General features: G+C 44.4%; 4 protein-coding genes across 4 annotated transcripts; 2 read left to right on the top strand and 2 right to left on the bottom strand.

Moving 5' to 3' along the window:
* The first annotated feature begins 11930 nt into the window (after positions 1 to 11930).
* Positions 11931 to 13903, top strand: LOC109939871 (glutathione S-transferase T3-like). Its single transcript, XM_023300169.2, has 3 exons — positions 11931 to 12138; positions 12685 to 13079; positions 13172 to 13903. Exons 1-3 carry the CDS (start codon positions 11931 to 11933, stop codon positions 13724 to 13726), a joined length of 1158 nt encoding a protein of 385 aa, XP_023155937.1. The 3' UTR covers positions 13727 to 13903.
* Positions 13904 to 14864: 961 nt separating this feature from the next.
* On the bottom strand, positions 14865 to 16944 carry LOC109939995 (uncharacterized). The gene is made up of 3 exons (XM_020538653.3): positions 16090 to 16944; positions 15680 to 16009; positions 14865 to 15475 (listed from the first exon to the last, which is right to left on the bottom strand). The coding sequence occupies exons 1-3, from the start codon at positions 16341 to 16343 to the stop codon at positions 14926 to 14928; spliced, it is 1134 nt and encodes a 377-aa protein (XP_020394242.1). The 5' UTR covers positions 16344 to 16944; the 3' UTR covers positions 14865 to 14925.
* A 117-nt stretch (positions 16945 to 17061) lies between these two features.
* LOC542073 (alternative oxidase AOX1 precursor) lies at positions 17062 to 19682 on the top strand. Its single transcript, NM_001111709.2, has 4 exons — positions 17062 to 17529; positions 17605 to 17733; positions 17870 to 18358; positions 19240 to 19682. The coding sequence occupies exons 1-4, from the start codon at positions 17164 to 17166 to the stop codon at positions 19297 to 19299; spliced, it is 1044 nt and encodes a 347-aa protein (NP_001105179.1). The 5' UTR covers positions 17062 to 17163; the 3' UTR covers positions 19300 to 19682.
* Positions 19683 to 20199: 517 nt separating this feature from the next.
* LOC100502221 (uncharacterized) lies at positions 20200 to 23352 on the bottom strand. Its single transcript, NM_001196698.1, has 6 exons — positions 22740 to 23352; positions 22309 to 22385; positions 22138 to 22195; positions 21921 to 21999; positions 20899 to 20968; positions 20200 to 20822 (listed from the first exon to the last, which is right to left on the bottom strand). The coding sequence occupies exons 1-6, from the start codon at positions 22897 to 22899 to the stop codon at positions 20427 to 20429; spliced, it is 840 nt and encodes a 279-aa protein (NP_001183627.1). The 5' UTR covers positions 22900 to 23352; the 3' UTR covers positions 20200 to 20426.
* Positions 23353 to 23568: the final 216 nt, after the last annotated feature.

Raw genomic sequence — 23568 nt, 5'->3', positions numbered from 1 at the left:
TAAATTTTAATGGCATTGAAGGGATTGGTATAAGTTTGAGTGGCATTGAAGGAATTTTCTCTTTTTTCTAAATGATTTTGGTGGTTGAATGCCCAACACAAATAATTGGACTAACTAGTTTGCTCTAGATTATGTATTCTACAGGTGCATAAAAGTTTAACACAAACCAGTAAAAGATCAAAGTTAGGGTTCAAAAGAAAGGAGCAAAAGAAACCGAACTGTGCCCTGGTCTGGCGCATCGGACTGTCCGGTGTGCCACCAGACAGTGCCCGGTGCACCAGGGGCGAGCAACTCCAAACTTCTCAGCTTCGGATTTTTTTCAGGCGCACTTCGCTATAATTCACCGGACTGTCCGGTGTGCCACCGGACTGTCCGGTGCACCAGCGGAGCAACAGCTCCAACGCAACGGTCGACTGCAACGGACACCTGCAAAAGTGCTACAGTGCCCTAATAGTTCGCGCAGAGTCAGAGCAGCCGCCAGAAGGCGCATCAGACAGTGAACAGTGCCTGTCCGGTGCGGCACCGGACTGTCCGGTTCCCTATGAAGACAAAGCTCCAACGGTCGAAACCGTCAGAACCCTAACAGTTGGGTGACGTGGCTGGCACACCGGACAGTGTCCGGTGGCGCACCAGACTGTCCGGTGCGTCCATCGACAGCAGCCTTCCCAACGGTTGAATTGATGGTTATGGGCTATAAATACCCCACAACCACCTCCACTCCAACCATCCAAACATTCACTCCTTCACATTCAATACAAGAGCAATAGACACCACTCCAAAGACACAATTCAAGAGATCGATTCACTCAAAGTCTCAAAATCCACTCTAGCGCATTTAGACTTGTGAGAGGATCATTTGTGTTTTCTTGTGCTCTTGTTTGCTTGGTTGGCTTTCTTCTTCCTTATTCTTGTTCTCTAAGTGACTTGTAATCAAAGCAAGAGACACCAAGTGTGTGGTGGTCCTTGTGGGGTCTAAGTGACCCGTTTGATTAAAGAAGAAGCCTCACTCGGTCTAAGTGACCGTTTGAGAGAGGGAAAGAGTTGAAAGAGACCCGGTCTTTGTGACCACCTCAACGGGGAGTAGGTTCTCAAGAACCGAACCTCGGTAAAACAAATCACCATGTTATCCGCTTCATTTCCTTGTGATTTGTTTTTGCCCTCTCTTTCGGACTCGCATTTATTTCTAACGCTAACCCCGACTTGTAGTTGTGTTTAAAGTTGTAAATTTTAGTTTCCACCTATTCACCCCCCTCTAGGCGACTTTCAATTGGTATCAGAGCCCGGTGCTTCATTAGAGTCTAACCACTCGAAGTAATGTCGGGAGATCACACCAAGAGGGAGATCATGACCGGCGAGAAGACCACAAGCCACGGGAAGGCTCCATCAAGGGAGTCCAGCAACAAGCTAAAGGAGGGATCACCTCCTCACAAGTCGCATCGGAGTGGCGACAAGAAAAAGAAGATGAAGAAGGTGGTCTATTACGAGACCGACTCTTCGTCGCCATCCACCTCCGGCTCCGACGCGCCGTCCGTCATTTCTATGCGCCATGAGCACAAGAAGTATAGTAAGATGCCACTTCGTTATCCCCGTATTTCTAAACGTACTCCTTTACTTTCTGTCCCACTAGGCAAACCACCGGTTTTTATGGTGAAGATTATTGTATGTGGAGTGATAAAATGAGGCATTACCTAACCTCACTCCACGCAAGCATATGGGACATTGTTGAATTTGGAGCGCAGGTACCATCACTGGGGGACGAGGGCTACAACTCGGACGAGGTCGCCCAAATCAAACACTTTGATTCCCAAGCAACTACTATACTCCTCGCCTCTCTATGTTGAGAGGAGTACAATAAGGTGCAAGGGTTGAAGAGTGCCAAGGAGATTTGGGACGTACTTAAGACCGCGCACGAAGGAGATAAGGTGACCAAGATCACCAAACGAGAGACGATCAAGGGGGAGCTCGGTCGATTTGTCCTCAACCAAGGAGAGGAGCCACAAGCGATGTACAACCGACTCAAGACCTTGGTAAACCAAGTGCACAACCTTGGGAGCACCAAATGGGATGACCATGAAATGGTTAAGGTTATTCTAAGATCACTCGTTTTTCGCAATCCTACACAAGTTCAATTAATATGTGGTGACCCTAGATACAAGCTAATGTCTCCCGAGGAAGTTATAGGAGAGTTTGTGAGCTTTGAATTGATGATCAAAGGCTCCAAACAAATCATCAACTTGGAGCAAGTCTGCACCTCCAAACCCGAGGTGCAACCCGTCGCATTCAAGGCGACAGTGGAAGAAAAGAAGGAATCTACACTAAGTAGAATTCCAATCGATGCCTTCAAGCTTGACAACGAGGAATGGCGCTTATCATCTAAAGCTTTCATCAAATCCTCAAGCAAAGGAAGGGGAAGGATTACAAACCCCGTTCCAAAAGGGTGTGCTACAAATGTGGTAAGCCCGATCATTTCATTGCTAAATGTCCATTATCTAGTGATAGTGACAGGGCGATGACAAGAAGGGAAAGAGGAAGGAAAAGAAGAGATACTACAAGAAGAAGGGTGGTGATGCCCATGTGTGTTGGGAATGGGACTCTGATGAGAGCTCCATTGACTCCTCCTCCGACGAGGATGCCGCCAACATCGCTGTCAACAAAGGCCTTCTCTTCCCCAATGTCGGCCACAAATGCTTCATGGCAAAGGATGGCAAAAAGAAGAAGGTAAAATCTAGAGCCTCCACCAAATATACAACATCTAGTGATGAGGCTAGCTCTAGTGATGATGAAGATGATTTGCTTACACTTTTTGCCAACCTTAACATGCAACAAAAAGAAAATTGAATGAATGGATAGGTGCCATTCATGAGAAGGATGAACTCTTGGATAGCCAAGAGGAATTCCTTATTAAGGAAAATAAAAAACATGTTAAGGTAAAGAATGCTTATGCTCAGGAAATAGAGAAATATGAAAAATTGACTAATGAGCTTAGCATTTGCCATGACACCATCTCCAACCTTAAAACTGAGAATGCTAGTTTTATTGCTAAGGTTGTGAAGTTAAATGATTGTGATGTTTGAATTGTCAATCTTAAGAATGAAAATGCTAGTTTAATTGCTAAGATTGATAAATTGAATGAATCAATTTCTAGCCTTAAAACTGAGAACGGTAGTTTAATTTCTAAGGCTAAAGGTTTGAATGTTTGCAATGATGTCATTTCAATCTTAGAAATGAAAATGCCATGTTACATGCTAAGATTGATGAATTAAATGTTTGCAAACCATCTACATCTAAGGTTGATCATGTTTCTATTTGTACTAGATGTAGAGATGTTAATATTGATGCTATTCATGATCACGTTGCTATGATTAAACAACAAAATGATCATATAGCTAAACAAGATGCAAAAATTGCCAAGCATGAACTAGAGAATGAAAAATTTAAATTTTCTAGGAGCATGCTCTATAGTGGGAGACGCCCTGGCATTAAGGATGGCATTGGTTTCCAATAGGGAGGCAATGTCAAACTTAATGCCCCTAAGAAATTGTCTAACTTTGTTAAGGGCAAGGCTCCCATGGTTCAGGATAACGAGGGTTACATTTTATATCCTACTGGTTATCCTGAGCATAAAATTAGGAGAACTCATTCTAGGAAGCCTCATTCTGTTTCACATCATGCTTTTACGTATAAGAATGAGGCATCTAACTCTAGGCAATCCACACATATTAAATTGCCTAAAAAGAAATCTCCTACTGCATCAAATGACCATAACATTTCATTTAAGACTTTTGATGCTTCATATGTTTTAACTAACAAATCAGGCAAATTAGTTGCCAAATATGTTGGGGCCAAATACAAGGGCTCAAAGACTTGTATTTGGGTGCCCAAGGTGCTTGTTTCTAACATCAAAGGACCCAAGACTGTTTGGGTACCTAAGAACAAGACCTAAATTGTTTTTGTAGGTTTATGCATTCGGGGGCTCAAGTTGGATCATTGATAGCGGATGCACAAACCACATGACAGGGGAGAAAAAGATGTTCTCCTCCTATGAGAAAAACTAAGATCTCCAAAGAGCTATCACATTCGGGGATGTAAATCAAGGTTTGGTCAAAGGACTTGGTAAAATTGCTATATCACCTAACCATTCTATTTCCAATGTTTTTCTTGTAGACTCTTTAGGTTACAATTTGCTTTTTGTTTCTTAATTATGCAAAATGGGTTACAACTGTCTTTTTAGTGATGTAGGTGTTACTGTCTTTAGAAGAAGTGATGATTCAGTAGCTTTTAAGGGAGTGTTAGAGGGTCAGCTATACCTAGTTGATTTCAATAGAGTTGAACTTGACACTTGCTTAATTGCTAAGACTAATATGGGTTGGCTCTGGCATCGCCGACTAGCCTATGTTGGGATGAAGAATCTTCACAAGCTTCTAAAGGGAGAACACATTTTGGGACTAACAAATGTTCATTTTGAGGACAGGGTTTGTAGCGCTTGTCAAGTAGGAAAGCAAGTTGGTGCCCAGCATCCGCACAAGAATATCATGACAACGGACAGGCCGCTCGAGCTACTCCACATGGATCTATTTGGCCCGATAGCTTATATAAGCATCAGCGGGAGTAAGTATTGTCTAGTAATTGTGGATGATTATTCTCGCTTCACTTGGGTATTCTTTTTGCAGGATAAATCTCAAACCCAAGAGAGTTTAAAGGGATTCTTGAGACGAGCTCAAAATGAGTTCGGATTGAAGATCAAGAAAATAAGAAGCGATAATGGGACGGAATTCAAGAATTCACAAATTGAAGGCTTTCTTGAGGAGGAGGACATCAAGCATGAGTTTTCTTCTCCCTTCACACCTCAACAAAATTGTGTAGTGGAGAGGAAGAATAGAACTCCACTAAATATGGCAAGGACCATGCTTGATGAGTACAAGACTCCAGACCGGTTTTGGGCTGAGACGATTAACACTGCCTACTACTCCATCAACCGGCTCTACCTTCACCGAATCCTCAAGAAGACATCATATGAACTCCTTACCGGTAAAAAGCCCAATGTTTCATATTTTAGAGTCTTTGGTAGCAAATGTTTCATACTTATTAAAAGAAGTAGAAAATCTAAATTTGCTCCAAAGGCTGTAGAAGGCTTTTTACTAGGATATGAGTCAAGCACAAGGGCATATAGAGTCTTCAACAAATCCACTGGATTGGTTGAGGTTTCTTGTGACATTGTGTTTGATGAGACTAATGGCTCCCAAGTGGAGCAAGTTGATCTTGATGAACTAGATGATGAAGAGGCTCCATGCGTCGCGCTAAGGAACATGTCCATTAGGGATGTGTGTCCTAAGGAATCCGAAGAGCCTACAGAAGCACAAGATCAACCGGTATCTTCCATGCAAGCATCTCCACCAACTCAAGATGAGGAACAGGCTCAAGATGATGAAGAAGAAGATCAAGAAGATGAGCCACCTCAGGAAGAAGGCAATGATCAAGGGGAGATGAAGAAAATCAAGACAAGGAAGATGAACAAGAAGTACAGGGTCAAAGACCGCCACACCTAAGAGTCCACCAAGCAATCCAACGAGATCACCCCGTGAACTCCATCCTCGGCGACATTCATAAGGGGGTAACCACTAGATCTTGTGTTGCACATTTTTGTGAGCATTACTCTTTTGTCTCCTCTATTGAGCCATACAGGGTATAGGATGCACTAAGAGATTCGGATTGGGTGCTGGCAATGCAAGAGGAGCTCAACAACTTCACGAGGAATGAGGTTTGGCATTTAGTTCCACGTCCTAATCAAAATGTTGTGGGTATCAAGTGGGTATTCCGCAACAAGCAAGATGAGCATGGTGTGGTGACAAGGAACAAAGCCCGACTTGTGGCCAAGGGTTATTCACAAGTTGAAGGTTTGGATTTCGGTGAAACGTATGCACCCGTAGCTAGGCTTGAGTCAATTCGCATATTACATGCCTATGCTACTTACCATGGCTTTAATCTTTTCCAAATGGATGTGAAAAGTGCCTTACCCAATGGACCAATCAAGGAATATGTCTATGTTGAGCAACCTCCTGACTTTGAGGACAGTGAGTATCCTAACCATGTATATAAACTCTCAAAGGCACTTTATGGGCTCAAGCTAGCCCCAAGAGCATGGTATGAATGCCTTCGAGATTTTCTTATCACTAATGGCTTCAAAGTTGGCAAAGCCGATTCTACTCTCTTTACTAAAACTATTGCAAATGATTTGTTTGTATGCCAAATTTATGTTGATGATATTATATTTGGGTCTACTAACAAATCTACATGTGAAGAGTTTAGTAGGATCATGGTTCAAAAATTCGAGATGTCGATGATGGGGGAGTTGAGATATTTCTTAGGATTTCAAATCAAGCAACTCCAAGATGGCACCTTCATCAGCCAAACAAAGTATATTCAAGACATTCTTAAGAAGTTTGGAATGAAGGATGCCATGCCCATCAAGACACCCATGGGAACCAATGGGCATCTCGACCTCGACACGGGAGGTAAATCCGTAGATCAAAAGTGTGTTTATATGCTAAGTCGTAGATTGAAAGGGAAATAGAGTACTCGACGAAGAAAAGGCTTCCACTCCACTCTACCGGTATCATTTACCCTTCGTCGTTACTTTACCTCACTTCACATTGGTATAATCTTTTCACTCATATTTACTTGTACCAATGAGGGAGAAAGTCAAGGGCTCACAAAGTCTCCGTTTTTGGCGATTAATGCCAAAGGGGGAGAAATATTAAGCCCAAAGCAAAAGGACCGCACCACCACCACCAAATTTTAAAATGAAGTTTTCAAATTGGTAACTTAATGTGTTTTTCAAAAGGGGAGAAAAGTTATTAGTGTTTTCAAAAATCTGAAAACCCCTCTTGAACACTAAGGGGAGAATTTCATTGAGGGGGAGTTTTGTTGTAGTCAAAGGAAAAGCATTTGAAACAGGGAGAGAAATTTCAAATCATGAAAATGCTTCTTCCAATCTTATTCATATACCTTTGACTATTTGCAAAAAGATTTTGAAAAGACTTTTCCAAAAGAATTTGCAAAAACAAAACAAGTGGTGCAAGCGTGGTCTAAAATGTTAAATAAAAGAAAGCAACCATGCATATCCATTGAAATTATTAAATTGGTTTAACTCCAAGGAACTTATGCACTTACATTATGCAAACTAGTTCAATTCTGCACTTATATATTTGCTTTGATTTGTGTTGGCATCAATCACCAAAAAGGGGGAGATTGAAAGGGAAATAGGGTCAAACCTTTTTCCTAAATGATTTTGGTGGTTGAATGCCCAACACAAATAATTGGACTAACTAGTTTGCTCTAGATTATGTATTCTACAGGTGCATAAAAGTTCAACACAAACCAGTAATAGATCAAAGTTAGGGTTCAAAAGAAAGGAGCAAAAGAAACTGAAGTGTGCCCTGGTCTGGCGCACCGGACTGTCCGGTGTGCCACCGGACAGTGTCCGGTGCACCAGGGGCGAGCGACTCCAAACTCCTCAGCTTCGGGTTTTTCCAGGCGCACTCCGCTGTAATTCATCGGGCTGTCCAGTCTGGCGCACCGGACTGTCTGGTGTGCCACCGGACAGTGTCCGGTGCACCAGGGGCGAGCGACTCCAAACTCCTCAGCTTCGGGTTTTTCCAGGCGCACTCCGCTATAATTCATCGGACTGTCCGGTGTGCCACCGGAGCAACGGCTCCAGCGCAACGGTCGACTGCAACGGACACCTGCAAAAGTGCTACAGTGTGCGGACAGTTCGCGCAGAGTCAGAGCAGCCGCCAGAATGCGCACCGGACAGTGAACAGTGCATGTCCGGTGCGGCACCGGACTATTCGGTGCCCCATGAAGACATAGCTCCAATGGTCGAAACCGTCATAACCCTAACGGTTGGGTGACGTGGCTGGCACACCGGACAGTGTCCGGTGGCGCACCGGACTGTCTGGTGTGCCCATCGACAACAGCCTTCCCCAACGGTTGAATTGGTGGTTGGGGGCTATAAATACCCCACAACCACCTCCACTCCAACCATCCAAGCATTCACTCCTTCACATTCAATACAAGAGCAATAGACACTACTCCAAAGACATAATTCAAGAGATCGATTCACTCAAAGTCTCAAAATCCACTCTAGCGCATTTAGACTTGTGAGAGGATCATTTGTGTTTTCTTGTGCTCTTGTTTGCTTGGTTGGCTTTCTTCTTCCTCATTCTTGTTCTCTAAGTGAATTGTAATCAAAGAAAAAGACACCAAGTGTGTGGTGGTCCTTGTGGGGTCTAAGTGACCCGTTTGATTAAAGAAGAAGCCTCACTCGGTCTAAGTGACCGTTTGAGAGAGGGAAAGAGTTGAAAGAGACCCAGTCTTTGTGACCACCTCAACGGAGAGTTGGTTCTCAAGAACCGAACCTTGGTAAAACAAATCACAGTGTCATCCGCTTCATTTCCTTGTGATTTGTTTTTGCCCTCTCTTTCGAACTCGCATTTATTTCTAACGCTAACCCCGACTTGTAGTTGTGTTTAAAGTTGTAAATTTCAGTTTCCGCCTATTCACCCCCTCTAGGTGACTTTCAGTATGGGTGGTGACCAAATCGGCTGTCATAAGGTTTCCGATATGATTGCCCCCATGGACCAGGCTTACTCTGAGCTTATCTCAGAATGCCCCGGCTATTTCCTCCCTCACTATATCAATGGCAGCCGGTGCGAGACCACCGGCCCTCTGGTCAAACATAGGTGGGGTTGGCTGGATATTGGCGTGTTGTCTTCCCTCCCATTAGTTTGAGTTATGTGGCGCATTACTATTTGCCCTGTATGGTTCATAGGATTAACCGTTCCTTTCCAGCCTTCTAGGCGGGGCCGAAAAGTACTCGCTCCCATGGGGCTGAGACTCCGTATTAATGGGCTGGTGCATTGTATAATGTGATGGGAAGTGTTGCAGACGGGTGAGGATTCAGGTAACAATACTCATAAAAAAACTCTGCGCCGGACCGTCCGGTTGGATATGCGGACCGTCTGGCGGTATGCGCGGACTGTCCGGGTATGTGCCCGGATCGTCCGTGATTGAACGCGGACCGTCCGTCGCTGTATGCAGACAGTCCGACTGGGTAATTTAGATTCTGCGCAGTACGTTGTGGCTCGGAAGCATGTCTCGGTAATTCATTAAAAATGGGACTGGCCGTCGTTGGCCTGGACGGTCCGCGCTCATATGCGGATGGTCTGGACATGCGTAGATCGGCGAATTTATCGCCGATGTGTCTAGGAGGTTGTGGTTTCCTAGTGCATGTGTCTATAAGCTCCCATAAAGGGGTTGTAGCTGGTCGTGACAACCTGTAGCCGATGAATTACGTGTGTTTTCCCCTAATTTGATCTCATGCGAAGGAAAATTTGCAACAGTAGATTTATCAACCGCACGTACTAGCCTCCTATAATCATTTTGCATACCCCTTATGATATTTTGCATTTGTTCTCGTTGTTCATCTACATAATTCTTAAGAGATTGTAGCTCATTTGTATTGCTTACCTCGGGGGTAGTCGTGGTAGGTCAAAGCGAAGCCAAATCCGTCGCTCGTTGCCGAACAACTTTTTTGTTCCTGTCCACCTTGATGTTGGCCAAGAACTTTGCCTTTGCCTCTTGGATCAGTTGCTCCTTGTGCTCCTCGAACTGGAGCTGTTCGTCAGCCGGTAAGGTTTCCCAAGCTAGCTTTATGATATTGCTGGGGGAGACTTTAGAACTATCCCTTGAACCGGCCATTGAGGGCCGATTTGATGGGTCTATATGTGTTTTCCCCAGCGGAGTCGCCAAGTGTGTTGGTGCCTTTTTTGGGCGCTAATCACTACATGAAAATCGGTGATGGTGCTCTCTGCACAGGCGCGGACGGTCCGCGGTCAGGGGCCGGACGGTCCATGACCTGGGGTAGGGCTAGAGTTTTCTGCCTGACGACCGGACGGTCCACACGTACGCAAAGGCGGCAAAGTTCGCCGGCGATGCCTGGATCTCGCTCCTGGGAGGGACCCTGTCGGGGAGGAGAGATCCTAGGTGTTGTCTAGGCTCGACAGGCCGACCTAGACTCCTCTAATCGACGTAGAGTCGAAGAGAAGCGGAGAATTTAGGGATTGGAAGGCTAAACCTAAACTAGACTAGAACTACTCCTAAGATAAAATGTAAATTGTATTGATTGAAGGTTCGATTGATAATTCCTAATCGACCGTAATCCTCTATATTTATAGAGGAGGGGGGCTGGACCCGTTACAAACTGATCTCCCGGAGTAATCCTGCGAATTTAGCTAACAACCGTAGCACAAAACTCGGAACCCTAATCGGCTCTGCGCGCGCACGGACCGTCCGGACCAGCGGCACGGACCGTCTGGACCCTCAATTTGGTGCTCAACAATTGCCTTGAAGGCAATGACTTGAGGCTCAGTGTTGGGGACGTTCCCTTCATGCAGGTCCTCTACGTGCTTGGAGTCTTTAACCATCATCTTATGCCTAAGAAACTTCCCGAGATTCTTCTCGAGGTCATCGCTTTGTACATAGGATTTTTACGCAAAAGAGTAACAAGAGTAGCATTACATGATATGAGTGACCTTACCATGATTTTAACGACTCCATGATTGTTCACTGCTATCGAGGTTGCAAATTTGGTTCATCAACGTCTTAAGCATGTTGTACATCTCTTGTGGCCCTTCTTTGTTGATGGTGAACCTTTCGAGCTCTCCTTCGATGAACTCTATCCTTGTGATCTTGGTGATCTTAGTGAGCTTCTAAGGTTACAGATTTGATTCGCCAATGGTTGAAGAGGAGATGAAATAGAGAAAGAATACTTAAGGATGAGGTATTTAAATATAAATAGAAAGTATGAATGGATAATTTGAGAGAGAGAATGGTTAGAGAGAGCCTAATCAGGGCTAAGATTATATCCAACGACACCCAGTATAGGCCTTAGAACCGTATGTACAGGTAGTACGCTCACCCGGACAGACTCTAATAGGTCCGTATCGATTCCCCGCACACGAAAGGAACACAAACTTTACCGTATACGTGGACTTGTGGAGGGAATCGAACACCGCGTGGGCACTGTGCGGCGTGAATGTCGGGATGGGTAAGGAGGCTAAGAGCTCTCAATGTGTTTTTTATATTTTATTAGAAGAGTTAGGAGGTATTTGGTTTTCTGGATACTAATGTTTAGTCTCTTTATTTTATTTTATTTTAGTCTCTAAATTGCTAAATATGTAAACTAAAATAGAGTTTTAGTATTTACCAATTTAGAAACTAAAATAAAATAAAATAAAATAGAAGGAATAATTTTTTTAGTTGATATAGAGGAAGATATATAAGGGAAATTGTTGGAGACCAATTGTATGTAGGGAGATAATAAAATATATTATAAAACATAGGTAAAAGAAGATATATAGAGGAAATGGTTGGAGATAGCTTAATAATGAGTAAGAGCAGCTCCAACAGACGGGTTAAAAATCATTCGCTCGGCAAACAAAACATAAAACCCGTGGAAACTGAATCCAACAGCTCTTCTTCAACCTCGCTTTCGCCATCTCGCTCGGCATCGCTCTCTGTCGCTAGCCAATATTGCCGAGCTGCTGTGCCTCGCCAAATCACCATATCCCGCCCCCGCGCTCTCCCACCCATTCCGTTCCCGCGCCCTCTCGCACGATCTCCCGCCCTCCCTGTACCGCCCCCGCGCTCTCCCAGCCATCCCGTTCCCGCGCCCTCCCGCCCGATCTCCCGCCCTCCCTGTACCGCCGCCGCGCTTTCCCGCCCATGCGTGCTGCAGCCGTCCGCGACCTGTACCGCCCCCGCGCTTTCCCACCCATGCGCGCTGCACCCATTCGCGATAGTGTAGGTCGCGCCGTCGCAATCTTCAATTGACCAGTCGATGCCATGTTCTAGCCACCGCGACCTCGTGCAATGGAGACAGCACAAACTGGGATGTGCATCGGATCTGTAGAGAGTGTCCATGTTTCCCAGTTTCTCCAACAAAGGCTGGAACAAGAGACAAGTCACCTAGAGGGAGAATTTGATGAATCCACTGTCAGATCGTTGCATCATCGGGTGGTTCCTGTAACAATTGAGGATCAGCTGGCAGAGGATGTGCCAAATGGTACTCAATTTGACGGTACGAGGCCTTCACTGCTATGTTGGTCCAACTAATCAATTTTATCTTGTGTGTTCATTTTGCACAAACATATGTATTACATGAAGTTGAGATACCTCCATTTGTGTTATGTTGACATGGTACTTAATCCAATTATGTATGCTGAAACTGACATTTTAAGAATTGTGATAGCTTCATATGTTAACTACAATGAATTAAATAACATTAGTACATGCTTGCAACTTATTTCAGAACTTGTTCTCTTGAGTTCCCCTGCTGTAAACAATGGTATTATTGAGATTGTCATGAACTCGGATGAATGCTTGCGACATTAATTGTTCAATCATGAGTACCAGTATTGCTTTATTTACAGTAAATTGATAATAAGTCACTTATGCCTTATGAGTGAAAGGAAGTAGCGTATAAACAGCAAAGCACTTCGTATCTTTACTTATGTTTAGTATATACAAAAATATAGGTCATTGTTTTTGTGTTCATTAGCCTTGAAGTGTATGGTATATAATGTTGTCCCTTTAGAAGCGTCACATATAATTATGTTTTGCACAGGTACCTTGGATTCTAGGTATTACACAAATCTCCTAGTTAATGGTATTGAAGAATCTCAAGCAACTCATAGTGATGTAAGAATCCAGCATGGTCGTGCAATAGCTAAGAGTTCTCAGGGTAGAAGCAAAAATTTTACAGATGAGGAGGACATTCTTCTTGTGTCAGCTTGGCTGAATGTGGGCATGGATCCTATTCAAGGAGTTGATCAAACACATGGCACATTATGGAGAAGGATACATGAATATTTCAATGCAAACAAGAAGTTTGACTCAAATCGTTCTGAAGTATCTTTAATGAATCGTTGGTCCGGTATTCAACATGATGTGAATCTGTTTTGTGGATGTCTGTCTAGGGTTGAGGCTAGGAATCACAGTGGTTGGTCAATAAATGACAAGGTTTTTATTTCATTGTCAGCAAACTAATTTTGTGTTAGGTATGATTTTTTGAGAAAACTCTATTTCATGTTTTTTTGGTTTGACATGTGCAGATCGCAAATGCATGTGTAATGTTCAAGGCCGAAGAGCCAAAGGGTAAGAAGTTTTCATACCTGCATTGCTGGAAAATCTTGAAGGACAAGCCCAAGCGGATGGATAGGCGGAAGGAAATTGGAAGTGCAAAAAAATCAGCCACTAAGAAACAGAAGACAACGACAAATTCTTCTCCAGCATCAGTTGCAAATGCAAGTGTCGTAGATGCCCTTCTTGGGGGTGCTGATCATGATGAACCATCATGCAGACCCGACGGTAAGAAGAAGGAGAAACAAAAGCTACGACAACGTTCGTCCATGGAAGTTGTAGACTATCTAATTGCAAAGAAGAAAGATTCTGACCTTGAAAAGGACTTGAAGAAAGAGGAGAGGTGCAATAAAGCCTTTGCTCTACAAGAAGAAAGGATCAAATTGGACAAAGAAAAGTTTGCGTTCCAAAGACAGCTCGAAGAGGACAGAATAATTGGTTTGGACCTTAGCACCATGAACTATAAACAACAACAGTATTATGAAGATCGTCAGAACGAGATTCTTGCAAGACATTTCAATATCTAGAATTTTCTAGTTTTAGTTAAGTATGCTTTGTCAACAAACTTGTTTTAGTTCAACATTTCATCTAAGTACCATCTTGTTCAAGTTTCAGTTTGTAATGGTTTAAAGGTCATGAATCAACTTCCATAAGCATGTAATAAATTAATGGCTTCATAGTCCAAGATGATTTTTGCTGCTAGATTTTTCTGTTCGCAGAATTTCCTTTCCCTTTTGCTTGACAGGGGACATCGCATGGTACTCAAAAAGGGACTGAATTTTTTCAAGTTTCGTGTAGTGGACTGAATAAAAGTTTGGCTAAATCTGCTCCATGTCCTAGAATGTTGCAAGAGCAGCATGAGTTAATCGATCAGAATGACAGTGGCCCAATTTCCATGTGTACTCTACCTATATATGCCGCCCTCACAAAATCTGATGATGTGTTGTTCTCTTCAATTATTTTGTTAATTTTTGGGTTTACATGCCAGTTATATGAAGACCGAAGATGTATACCAATCGTGGGATGACATAGTTCCTTCTTTCAAAAAATCCTTGCATTCTTATAGTATTATGGGCCAGTTTGGAAGGGTGGTAGTTTATAAGAAACTGGTTTCTTATCTCAGTTTTCAAAAACTGGTTTCTAAAATAATTGGAGTGGCTGTTTGGAAGCCAGTTTCTAGAAACTGGTTTGTAACTTCTTAAAATTGAAAATGACAAGCCCACCCTTCAGTTTTTATCTCATTCATGCTCATGCGTGACGATTCAGATTAGATGTACATGCTTGTCTGAATTCTGAAAAAGGCTCTGCATTACTATTGAAAAGTCATTCTTAAGAACATTGCCAGTCATGAATATATTCCTATGAGTCGCATGATCTATTTGTCTGGATTCTAAAAAAAAGGCTCTCCACACAGGTGAACTCACTGCCATCACTATGATTATCCTGGTAAGAGCTGTAATCATCAATATCACTGTTATCATCTAGTCCACTGAAGTGGTAGTCGATGTGCTGCTTCTCAGCATCTGCTTTGACACAAGGCTCCAGAGCCTGTAGATGCTTCAATCCTTTCCTAAAAAAACTCAACTGAAACTCCAAACAATGGTAAGATAGTTGTAGTCTGTACCACTAGTAAGATCTCGTGAAATCCTTATAGCTATATCAAGATTTATCTCTGGCTTTTGTATCTTGTGTGACATAAAGTAGATAAAAATAAATAAAGAGCACATTAATCAATTTTATATAACTCAGAATGGTTTTGCCACAAGTGCTCGATCAGGTCTGCCTTAAGCTGATAGTGGGTTTCCTTGTTCTTGATATTTTTGTATTTTTGAATGAATGCATCGAGTTCAGGTGAAGAATTGTGCGACACTGTCACCCTTTGTCCCATGTCATCGTAGTTGCAAAGATATTGTCCCATATCGTCGAAGTTGTAAACTTGTTCTCCTCCATACTCATCTCGTTCGTCTTCAACAATCATATTATGCAGTATGATGCAAGCCATCATAATATCATGGAGTGTGTCTTCATCCCACAAACGAGCCGGCCCACGAACTATAGAAAAGCGAGATTGTAGAACCCCAAATGCCCTTTCAACATCCTTTCGACAGGCTTCTTGTGCCTTTGCAAAATATTTTTTCTTATTACCTTGTGGCTCTGGAATGGTCTTAACAAAAGTTGCCCACGATGGATATATGCCATCTGCTAGATAATATCCCATTGAATAATCATGCCCATTGATGTTGTACTTAACTTGTGGACCTTCCCCCTCAGCAAGCCTTGCAAATATAGGAGACCTATGAAGCACATTAATATCATTGTGTGAACCAGGCATGCTAAAGAATGCATGCCATATCCATAGATCTTTAGATGCAACTGCTTCGAGTATAATTGTGGGCTCCTTTTTATGTCCCCTGTACATCCCGTGCCATGCGGTAGGACAATTTTTCCAGCTCTAATGCATACAATCTATGGATCCGAGCATACATGGAAATCCTCTGCTTGCTCCAATTGCAAGCAACCTAGTTGTATCATGTTCGTTAGGCAATCTCATGCACTCTGGTCCGAATACCTCAACAACAGCTACTACAAACTTTCGCAAAGCTTCCAGAGCGGTACTCTCACCAATACGAATGTATTCGTCCAAAGCGTCAGCCGGAACTCCATAAGCTAACATACGGAAAGCCGCAACGACCTTTTGAAGAGAAGATAGACCTAGCACACCGGCAGCATTCCTCTTCTGCACAAAATAGTTGTCATGTTTCTCAACAACATTCATTATGCGAAGAAATACAGGTCGCCTCATCCGAAACCTATATCACGATGCAGTTAAAAATTAGCAATACTGAAATGATGTAAAAAGAAATAGGAAAAAATATAAATCATTACGAACCTCCGTCTAAAAGTCTTTGAATTGAACGTAGGATTATCTGAGAAATAGTCTTTGTAAAGAAGAGCATGGTGTAACAGTCTGTCACGATGCACTACCGCGTGTCCCTCAACAGAACCAATTCGTCCCAGATGATTAACTAAACCATCAACGATCACGTGCGCGGCATCAAAAAACAGATCATTCTCATCATCCGAAGATGACAAATCAATCAGGTCGTTCATTACAAACTGATTGAATTCATCATCTGACTCCATACCGTCGAAGTCGCAGCGGCAGCTTTCAGCTTCTAGACATCCGATTATCGACAGCACCGTACACCACCTAGCTGTCGCAGTAGTGTGACAATCTTCAGGTTGCGGGTGTCAAGTTCTACCCACTATTCACCGTTGATGTTGAGTTCAGTTGGCAGGCGTCGAGTGGTCTCCAATGTTCACCGCAGGTGTCTATTTAAAGTTGCAGGTTGCCGCATCTAAATCTGAAGGTTTCCGGCATCCGATTCTTCAGGTTGGAGAAGTCAAATACTTCATCGCACACTAAGTCCCGGCCCGTGGATTGGCACACCAGAACGTCATGCAGATCAGATTGCACATGCAGAACTATTCAAACCGGATCCAAAAGCCGAGCGTTGAGAGCGATCTGTAGGTTGGTGGCGTCTGATTCTTTAGAGCGTTGAGAGCGGTCTGCAAGTCTGCAGGTTGTTAAAATTCAAACATACAAAAAAGCCAAGAAAAATTCAAACAGCAAAAAAGCCAAGTTAGTGTTTCCTTTAGATAGTTTGTTGGAACCATGCTTTATAGATAGCTTCCTTTAGCAAAGTGTGCTCTGTAAATTTAAGATTTAGCTAGGATTTTTATATAAGCTGTTGAAGTTAAACACTCCCAAAATTGTGGACATGTGCTGCCAGCTTATGATCGCGGAACGACCACGTTCTGCTCACGGCACCCGACCAAACAGGCAAACACTGAAACACTAGTACCACAGTAGCAGCGAGGAGCAAACAGCAAAGCACGCTCTGGAGAAATCCCTCGTCTACCTTCACCAGTTGACCGCACTAGTGGCCGTCGTCCGACCACGATGAGCACCCGCGCGGCAGGATCCGCCCTCCTCCGCCACCTGGGTCCGCGCGTCTTCGGCCCAGTTTTTTCTCCGGCGGTCGCGCCGCCGAGGCCACTGCTGGCCTTGGCCGGCGGCGGGGAACGGGGCGGGGCGCTCGTGTGGGTGCGGGTGCGGCTACTGTCCACCTCCGCCGCCGAGGCGAAGGAGGAGGTGGCGGCGTCCAAGGGGAACTCAGGAAGCACCGCGGCGGCGAAGGCGGAGGCGGTGGAGGCCGCTAAGGAGGGTGACGGAAAGAGAGACAAAGTGGTGAGCAGCTACTGGGGCGTCGCGCCGTCGAAGCTGATGAACAAGGACGGCGCCGAGTGGAGGTGGTCTTGCTTCAGGGTGAGTAGCGCACCGACTAAAGGCCGTGTTTTTCGCTGATCGGCGTGTCTCAATTGGCGTGTGCTAATTTTGCAGCCATGGGAGGCGTACAAGCCGGACACCACGATCGATCTCAACAGACACCACGAACCCAAGGTGCTGCTCGACAAGATCGCCTATTGGACCGTCAAATTACTGCGCGTGCCCACCGACATATTCTTCCAGGTGATCCCTGCTCGCCCCAACCATTTCCCTGAACATCCAGTCTCCAAGACTCCAACAAAACGGGGCAGAGTCACCCTGCTGAAGAATTGGATTTTCCGATTACTATTTTGCTAACATGACGAGTTAATTGTCTCAGAGGAGGTACGGCTGCCGTGCTATGATGCTGGAAACAGTGGCGGCGGTGCCGGGGATGGTGGGCGGCATGCTGCTTCACCTGCGCTCGCTCCGCCGCTTCGAGCACAGCGGCGGCTGGATCCGGGCGCTGCTGGAGGAGGCGGAGAATGAACGCATGCACCTCATGACCTTCATGGAGGTGGCCAAGCCCAAGTGGTACGAGCGCGCGCTTGTCCTCGCCGTGCAGGGCGTCTTCTTCAACGCCTACTTCCTCGGCTACCTCATCTCCCCCAAGTTCGCGCACCGTGTCGTTGGGTACCTCGAGGAGGAGGCCATCCACTCATATACCGAATACCTCAAGGACCTCGAGGCCGGCAAGATCGAGAACGTCCCCGCGCCGGCCATTGCCATCGACTACTGGCAGCTCCCAGCTGATGCGACGCTCAAGGATGTGGTTGTCGTGGTGCGCTCCGACGAGGCGCACCACCGCGACGTCAATCACTTTGCGTCGGTATGTCCACTCCCTTGGCAAGTATCAAATCGTAGACTGTTTAAACGACGTATTAAATGCCCCCTCATTCCCAAAATAATATAAACGCATGTCTTGTTTTTTTAAGAGCCAAACTTTTAAAAGTTTGGTCAAATTTATAAAAAAATGCTAATATTTATGATGCATAACTACTATTAGATTGAGCATGAAGTATACTTTTGTATTAAACATATTTAGAGATACAAATGTTAGAGATATACTATTTTTTATAATTCTAGTTGAACTAAAAAATTAATTTCTCGAGAAAGCTTAACTTGCCAATAATGTTGATAAGTGAGATATGTGTTTGTTTTTGAAACATATCAGGTGCACATTAGCCTTAATTACATATATAGTTCACATGAACTAATAAAACTTTAAATTTTTTTAAAAGTTATACATACTATTTCCATGGTACACATATTATATACAGAATTTCAAATTTAAAATCGTTATGTTTTAACTGTAATAAAAAAGAATATTTTAGCCGATTTTCTAATTTAAGATTGTCAAAAATTTTATTTTTTTATTATAGCGAAAGTATATAAATTGGAACTTGAAATGTTATATAATTAAAGTAAAATGGAAAGAATAAGTATAATTTTTTTTTGAAAAAATTGTAAACTTTGTTAATTCATATGGACCATATATACACCTGAGGCTTAGGTTACCGCCGATTCGACTATGCATGTAATCAGAGAAAATTCAGTGAAAGCTTGATAACGTTGGATACTCTCTCTACAGCACATTATCCTATGTAAAAAATCAATAATGTTTGGTTTCCAGCCGCATTCTCCGACCCGCATTCTCATTATTTAGTGCAAACCAAACGCCCTCTGAGTTCCTTTGCTTCTGATGCGCAGGACATACATTTCCAGGGTATGCAGCTCAAGGAGACACCTGCACCGATTGAGTACCATTGAACAATCGGGGTCCTGTGACGCTTGAGAGTTCCAGTTCATTTTGGCTAGCTGTAGGTAGCTAAAGATGCTTGAGAAATAAAAAGAAAATGCCTGGCTGCTATGAGTAGCAAAGATCTCGTGGGTTGATCCTAAAATCTTTTACGTGAGTGTTTGTAAGTAGAGATACAGACATTGATACGTGCACTGAATCTTGTCCAGAACATACCATCGACTTGGTTGGTTCCACAGAGAAAACTTTATATCCGATTGTAACAGAGTTTTTTTTTCCTGAAAAGGAGCAACGAAGGAGCCGCGCGTCGTCGATTATCTATGCCACTTTGTAACCCACCCATTTAGAACTTGTTCGGTTAGGAGTGAATTGATGAAGATTTCTCTTTCTATTTAATTTTCTCATCCGGTTTGGGTAAAACCGAACATGTCTTTAAAGGGCTTCGGTTTCATCTCCGTTCATGTGGATTGGATGAAATTTGACATGTTTAAATCCATAGCAAGTTAAAATGTCTACTATTTTTTTTCTAATCCTAACCAATCCATGTGGTAAGGAATAACCAAACAATACGTAAATTTTACAAAACCCGCGTAACCAAATCACTCCACACTCTTAACCTCTTCTAAATCCATTAAATAAATTGTACCACGCATAACACATCCTCAAAACGAACTGTTCAGATCGGATAACTCTACTCTCTCTTAATCAAATTTAATAGCTAATGTTGTTTGTATCATCATTTCTCCCTCACGCATAGTAATCCCTGCCTCCCCTCCCATTGGTCTCACCGCCCTCTCGTCTCTCATTTGCGTCGCCGTCACCCGTCACTATGGATCCCTCCTCTCTCTGGTACCACCGTAGCGTTAGCACGGGTGTATGACAAATGCTTTTACTTCGTACCCTAGATCCATACAAATCCAAGTATATATAAAGATCTTGTATAAGATTAGTTACCCTTATTCGGAGCCTCTCACCAAATTTTACATAAGCAATACGCTGACCATCACCATAAAGAAGCATCGTTAGGAATCAAGATGGCCGAAAGAATTTCTCACAAACACAAGGGCACCTCTTCTCTTAGATTGATGGGTTACCCAAGATTAAACTACTGTCCTCGCCTTTCTTTCTACTGAACTTTTCACCGCATGTGTTGATTCATCTTCAGATCCGTCGAAATCCGATGACCGTACCCGCCTCTGATGTTCAGGTCCAGAAGTAGCAACCCTTCGTCCGTAGCGCACTTGACATCGTCCCCGTCATGAACTCCATGGTACGGCTGAAAGTCTAGATTGTTCGCTCTGAGACCGTCCTCGGACATGGCTTTCACCAGCTCGCCGTTGTTCTGCTCGCACGCCTGGGTCACGTTGTCCATGAAGCCTGAGAGCGCGAGGTTGAAGTCCGTCAGCTGCGACCTGGTTGCTTCTAGGTTTGCGGCTCCAGTCGCGTGGTACGAGAGGTTGCTCTGGGCCTTCTCGAGTATCGTCTGCAAGTATTTGCCTTGCGCCTCGATCCGCATCTGCAGCTTCTTCTGAACCTGCACTTGGAAAACGAAGAGGTCAGTATTTTGTCTTCGTGACTGCAGTAGTTGTAAGTAGCAGAATTAGTCTAACCTCGAGCTGCTCGTGCAATTTCCTTTGGACTTCAATCTGGTACTTCAGCGCATCTGCAAGTGGCGTTTCTCTGATCCACGTTCAGAAACGATAAGGCGAACGGAAATGGGAGAACCGTGACAGAGATGAAGAATGATGTAAATTTACACAAATGGAAACCATTTGTAAACAATTCCTTTTTTTTTCTCTCTAAAAACAAGTAGTTCAAACATCACAGTGAGTGATCTGTATATTGTATGCAGCCTAGCAGACATGGTTGCTCCAGTTGGGTGACAGAAATACTGAAACAGTCCGATTCTGAAATCCTAACCCAGCATTTAACTTATATCATATATCACTTCATTACCCGCTGTTTCTGTGTTGTTTTTGTAGCATTAAAAAAAATCCTTCTGCAGCTTATTAATCAAGTAATCAACGCCACAACTCCAGGCTTTGACACATTAGGGTTAGTTTGAGAACTCCGTTTTCCCACGAGATTTTCATTTTCCAAAGGAAAATTAGTTCATTTTCCCTGGAAAATAGAAATACCTTAGAAAAATGTAGTTCCCAAACTAGTCCCGTCCCTTTCTTTTTTTTTCGTGTGCGAGGTCAACGTCCCTTTCGTAAGACTCCGTCTTCTAAATCATTACCCGACCAGTACAGTTTAAATAAGCACGCTTTGATTAAGAATTTTGCAAGACATTTGTCTTTTGCAAGAAAAGACCACAAATAGCAAATGTAGATTTTATCGACAGTATGATCTATAACTTTTGGTTTCAACAAAAAAGAAAAAAGCACGATCTATAGATGTCTGATACACAAATCTTATTTCAGAGCATGCCGACTGCATGCTGCTGCTATTTCGTTCTATTGTACTTCATGGCCATTGGTCCTTTTTAGTTTTGCTAATGCAACATAATCGAGCTTCTAGATTGTTAGTAAAGAACTATTGGTGTCTCAGGGAGACCGCGAATGCATGTTCTTTTGTACTGATGCTAAAGGAAGCATGCAGGATATGATTTTGGGTTTTGACACCTACTCACCCCGTATTGTCACTGGCCGTAGATGGAATGCTAGGAGGAGGTACTGGTGTGGAGAAATTGATGCCCTGCGCCGCGAATGCTGTGAGGAGAGCAGAAAGGAAAAAAAAATGTAAGATTTGGGAAAATGATTTTATGTTATCCCTTCCTTACTCAATTCTAGCATTTTATTACTAGTAAATTCAGTAGTCGTATGTATTTGCAATTGCAAGGTACATACCCCCTCTGCCGGCGTCCAAACCCGTGTCTTTCTTGGTCTGCTTTCCAAGCCTGTATTTCTGCGCGCAAGAGATCGTCACCAGCAAGACAACAAGGGCGAGACATCGCCAGAGAAAGCGATACATGCGCAGCATCTGAGATCGAAGTAGTAGTAGTCGTAGTAGGTGGGTACCTGGAGGTGACTCTTCAAGTGGTACAAGGTGAGCCCTTTCATTCCCATCAGCCGCAGCACGGACTTGGGCGTCGCCTCTGTTTGCCGCGCACAGCACAATCGAAACAGAAGTTGTAATGGCGACCAGAATTAAAGAAAAAAAAGGATCTGATACAATACATGATCAGTAAAAAAAAAGCATGATCGGTGAAGCTGTTAATCGGCGGAACACCATGCGTGGTCATCATGTAGCAGAGACGCAGTTAGATGTTAATTTGCGTGAGCATGCATGCTGCTGTTAGCGTCGTTACTGTTGCAACGAACTGATGTGAGCTTTGGGCTGTGTCTAAAGTCTGAAAAATCCATGCATGGCATGGTGGTGGTGGTGGTAGTACAAGAAGAGAGCATGCAAGCAGCAGATCGAGGAGGGCATGCGGTGTGCGGGTACTCACTGTCTGCCCCGCCGAGCTTGGTGACGGCCTCGACGAAGCGCTCGTGCAGGTCGGGCGTCCACCGCAGCCGCGGCTTGGGGTCCCGCGACAGCACCACCCCGCCCATCGGCCCAGCGCCGCCGCCGTACCCAGCCCTCTCCATCCCATCGAACATGTTCATCGCGCGCGTGGCCTTGTGTCTCTCGTACTCCTAGCTCCGCTCCCGCTGCCGGATTGTCGATCACCGCGCGAAACAGATAGTAGCTCGAGCAGCAACTAGCTAGCAACCAGCTTCCGCAGGCACACGCACCTAGGCTAGGCCAAGGCAGCTGCCGCACGGCACGGCGGGCGCGTTGTGAATCTGGTGCTCTCGGGGCCGGGGGAGAGATCAGAGAGGTAGCGTAGGATTTCGGCGAAGCCCGAGGCGGATACCGGCCTGACGGGAATGTGCGATGAGTGTCGCGTCTGAAAGCTGGGCGGAGGAGAACAAAGATAGAGAGAGGAAGAATATGTAGCGAGAGAAAGAGAGAGAGAGAGGAGCGTCGCCCGAGCGCATCCGCATCGGGCATCGCCATGCCATCATAATCATCATGTACTCACCTCACCTCACCCTCACTCATGTGTTCGTGGAATCTCGGGGAGCCTTGTGCCGGGGGGCAAGCCCGGCCGGAACAAAACTAAAACAAACGCCAAGGACGCCCAACTGCTGTGCGCCGCGTCGTCACCGCCGCCCGGGACTCGTCGGGACCGTGCTCCCGCGGCCGTCAGATGGTGCCACGCGACGACGACCCACGTTCACGCGCGTCCGATTCGCCGGCCTCTCTCTCTCTCCCTCCCTCCCTCGGGTTCA

This window comes from Zea mays, chromosome 5, assembly GCF_902167145.1.
Source record: "Zea mays cultivar B73 chromosome 5, Zm-B73-REFERENCE-NAM-5.0, whole genome shotgun sequence".
In the NCBI taxonomy this organism is placed as follows: Eukaryota; Viridiplantae; Streptophyta; class Magnoliopsida; order Poales; family Poaceae; genus Zea; species Zea mays.
The sequence above is the reverse complement of the archived record's forward strand: the minus strand, read 5'-3'. Positions and strand labels throughout refer to the sequence as shown.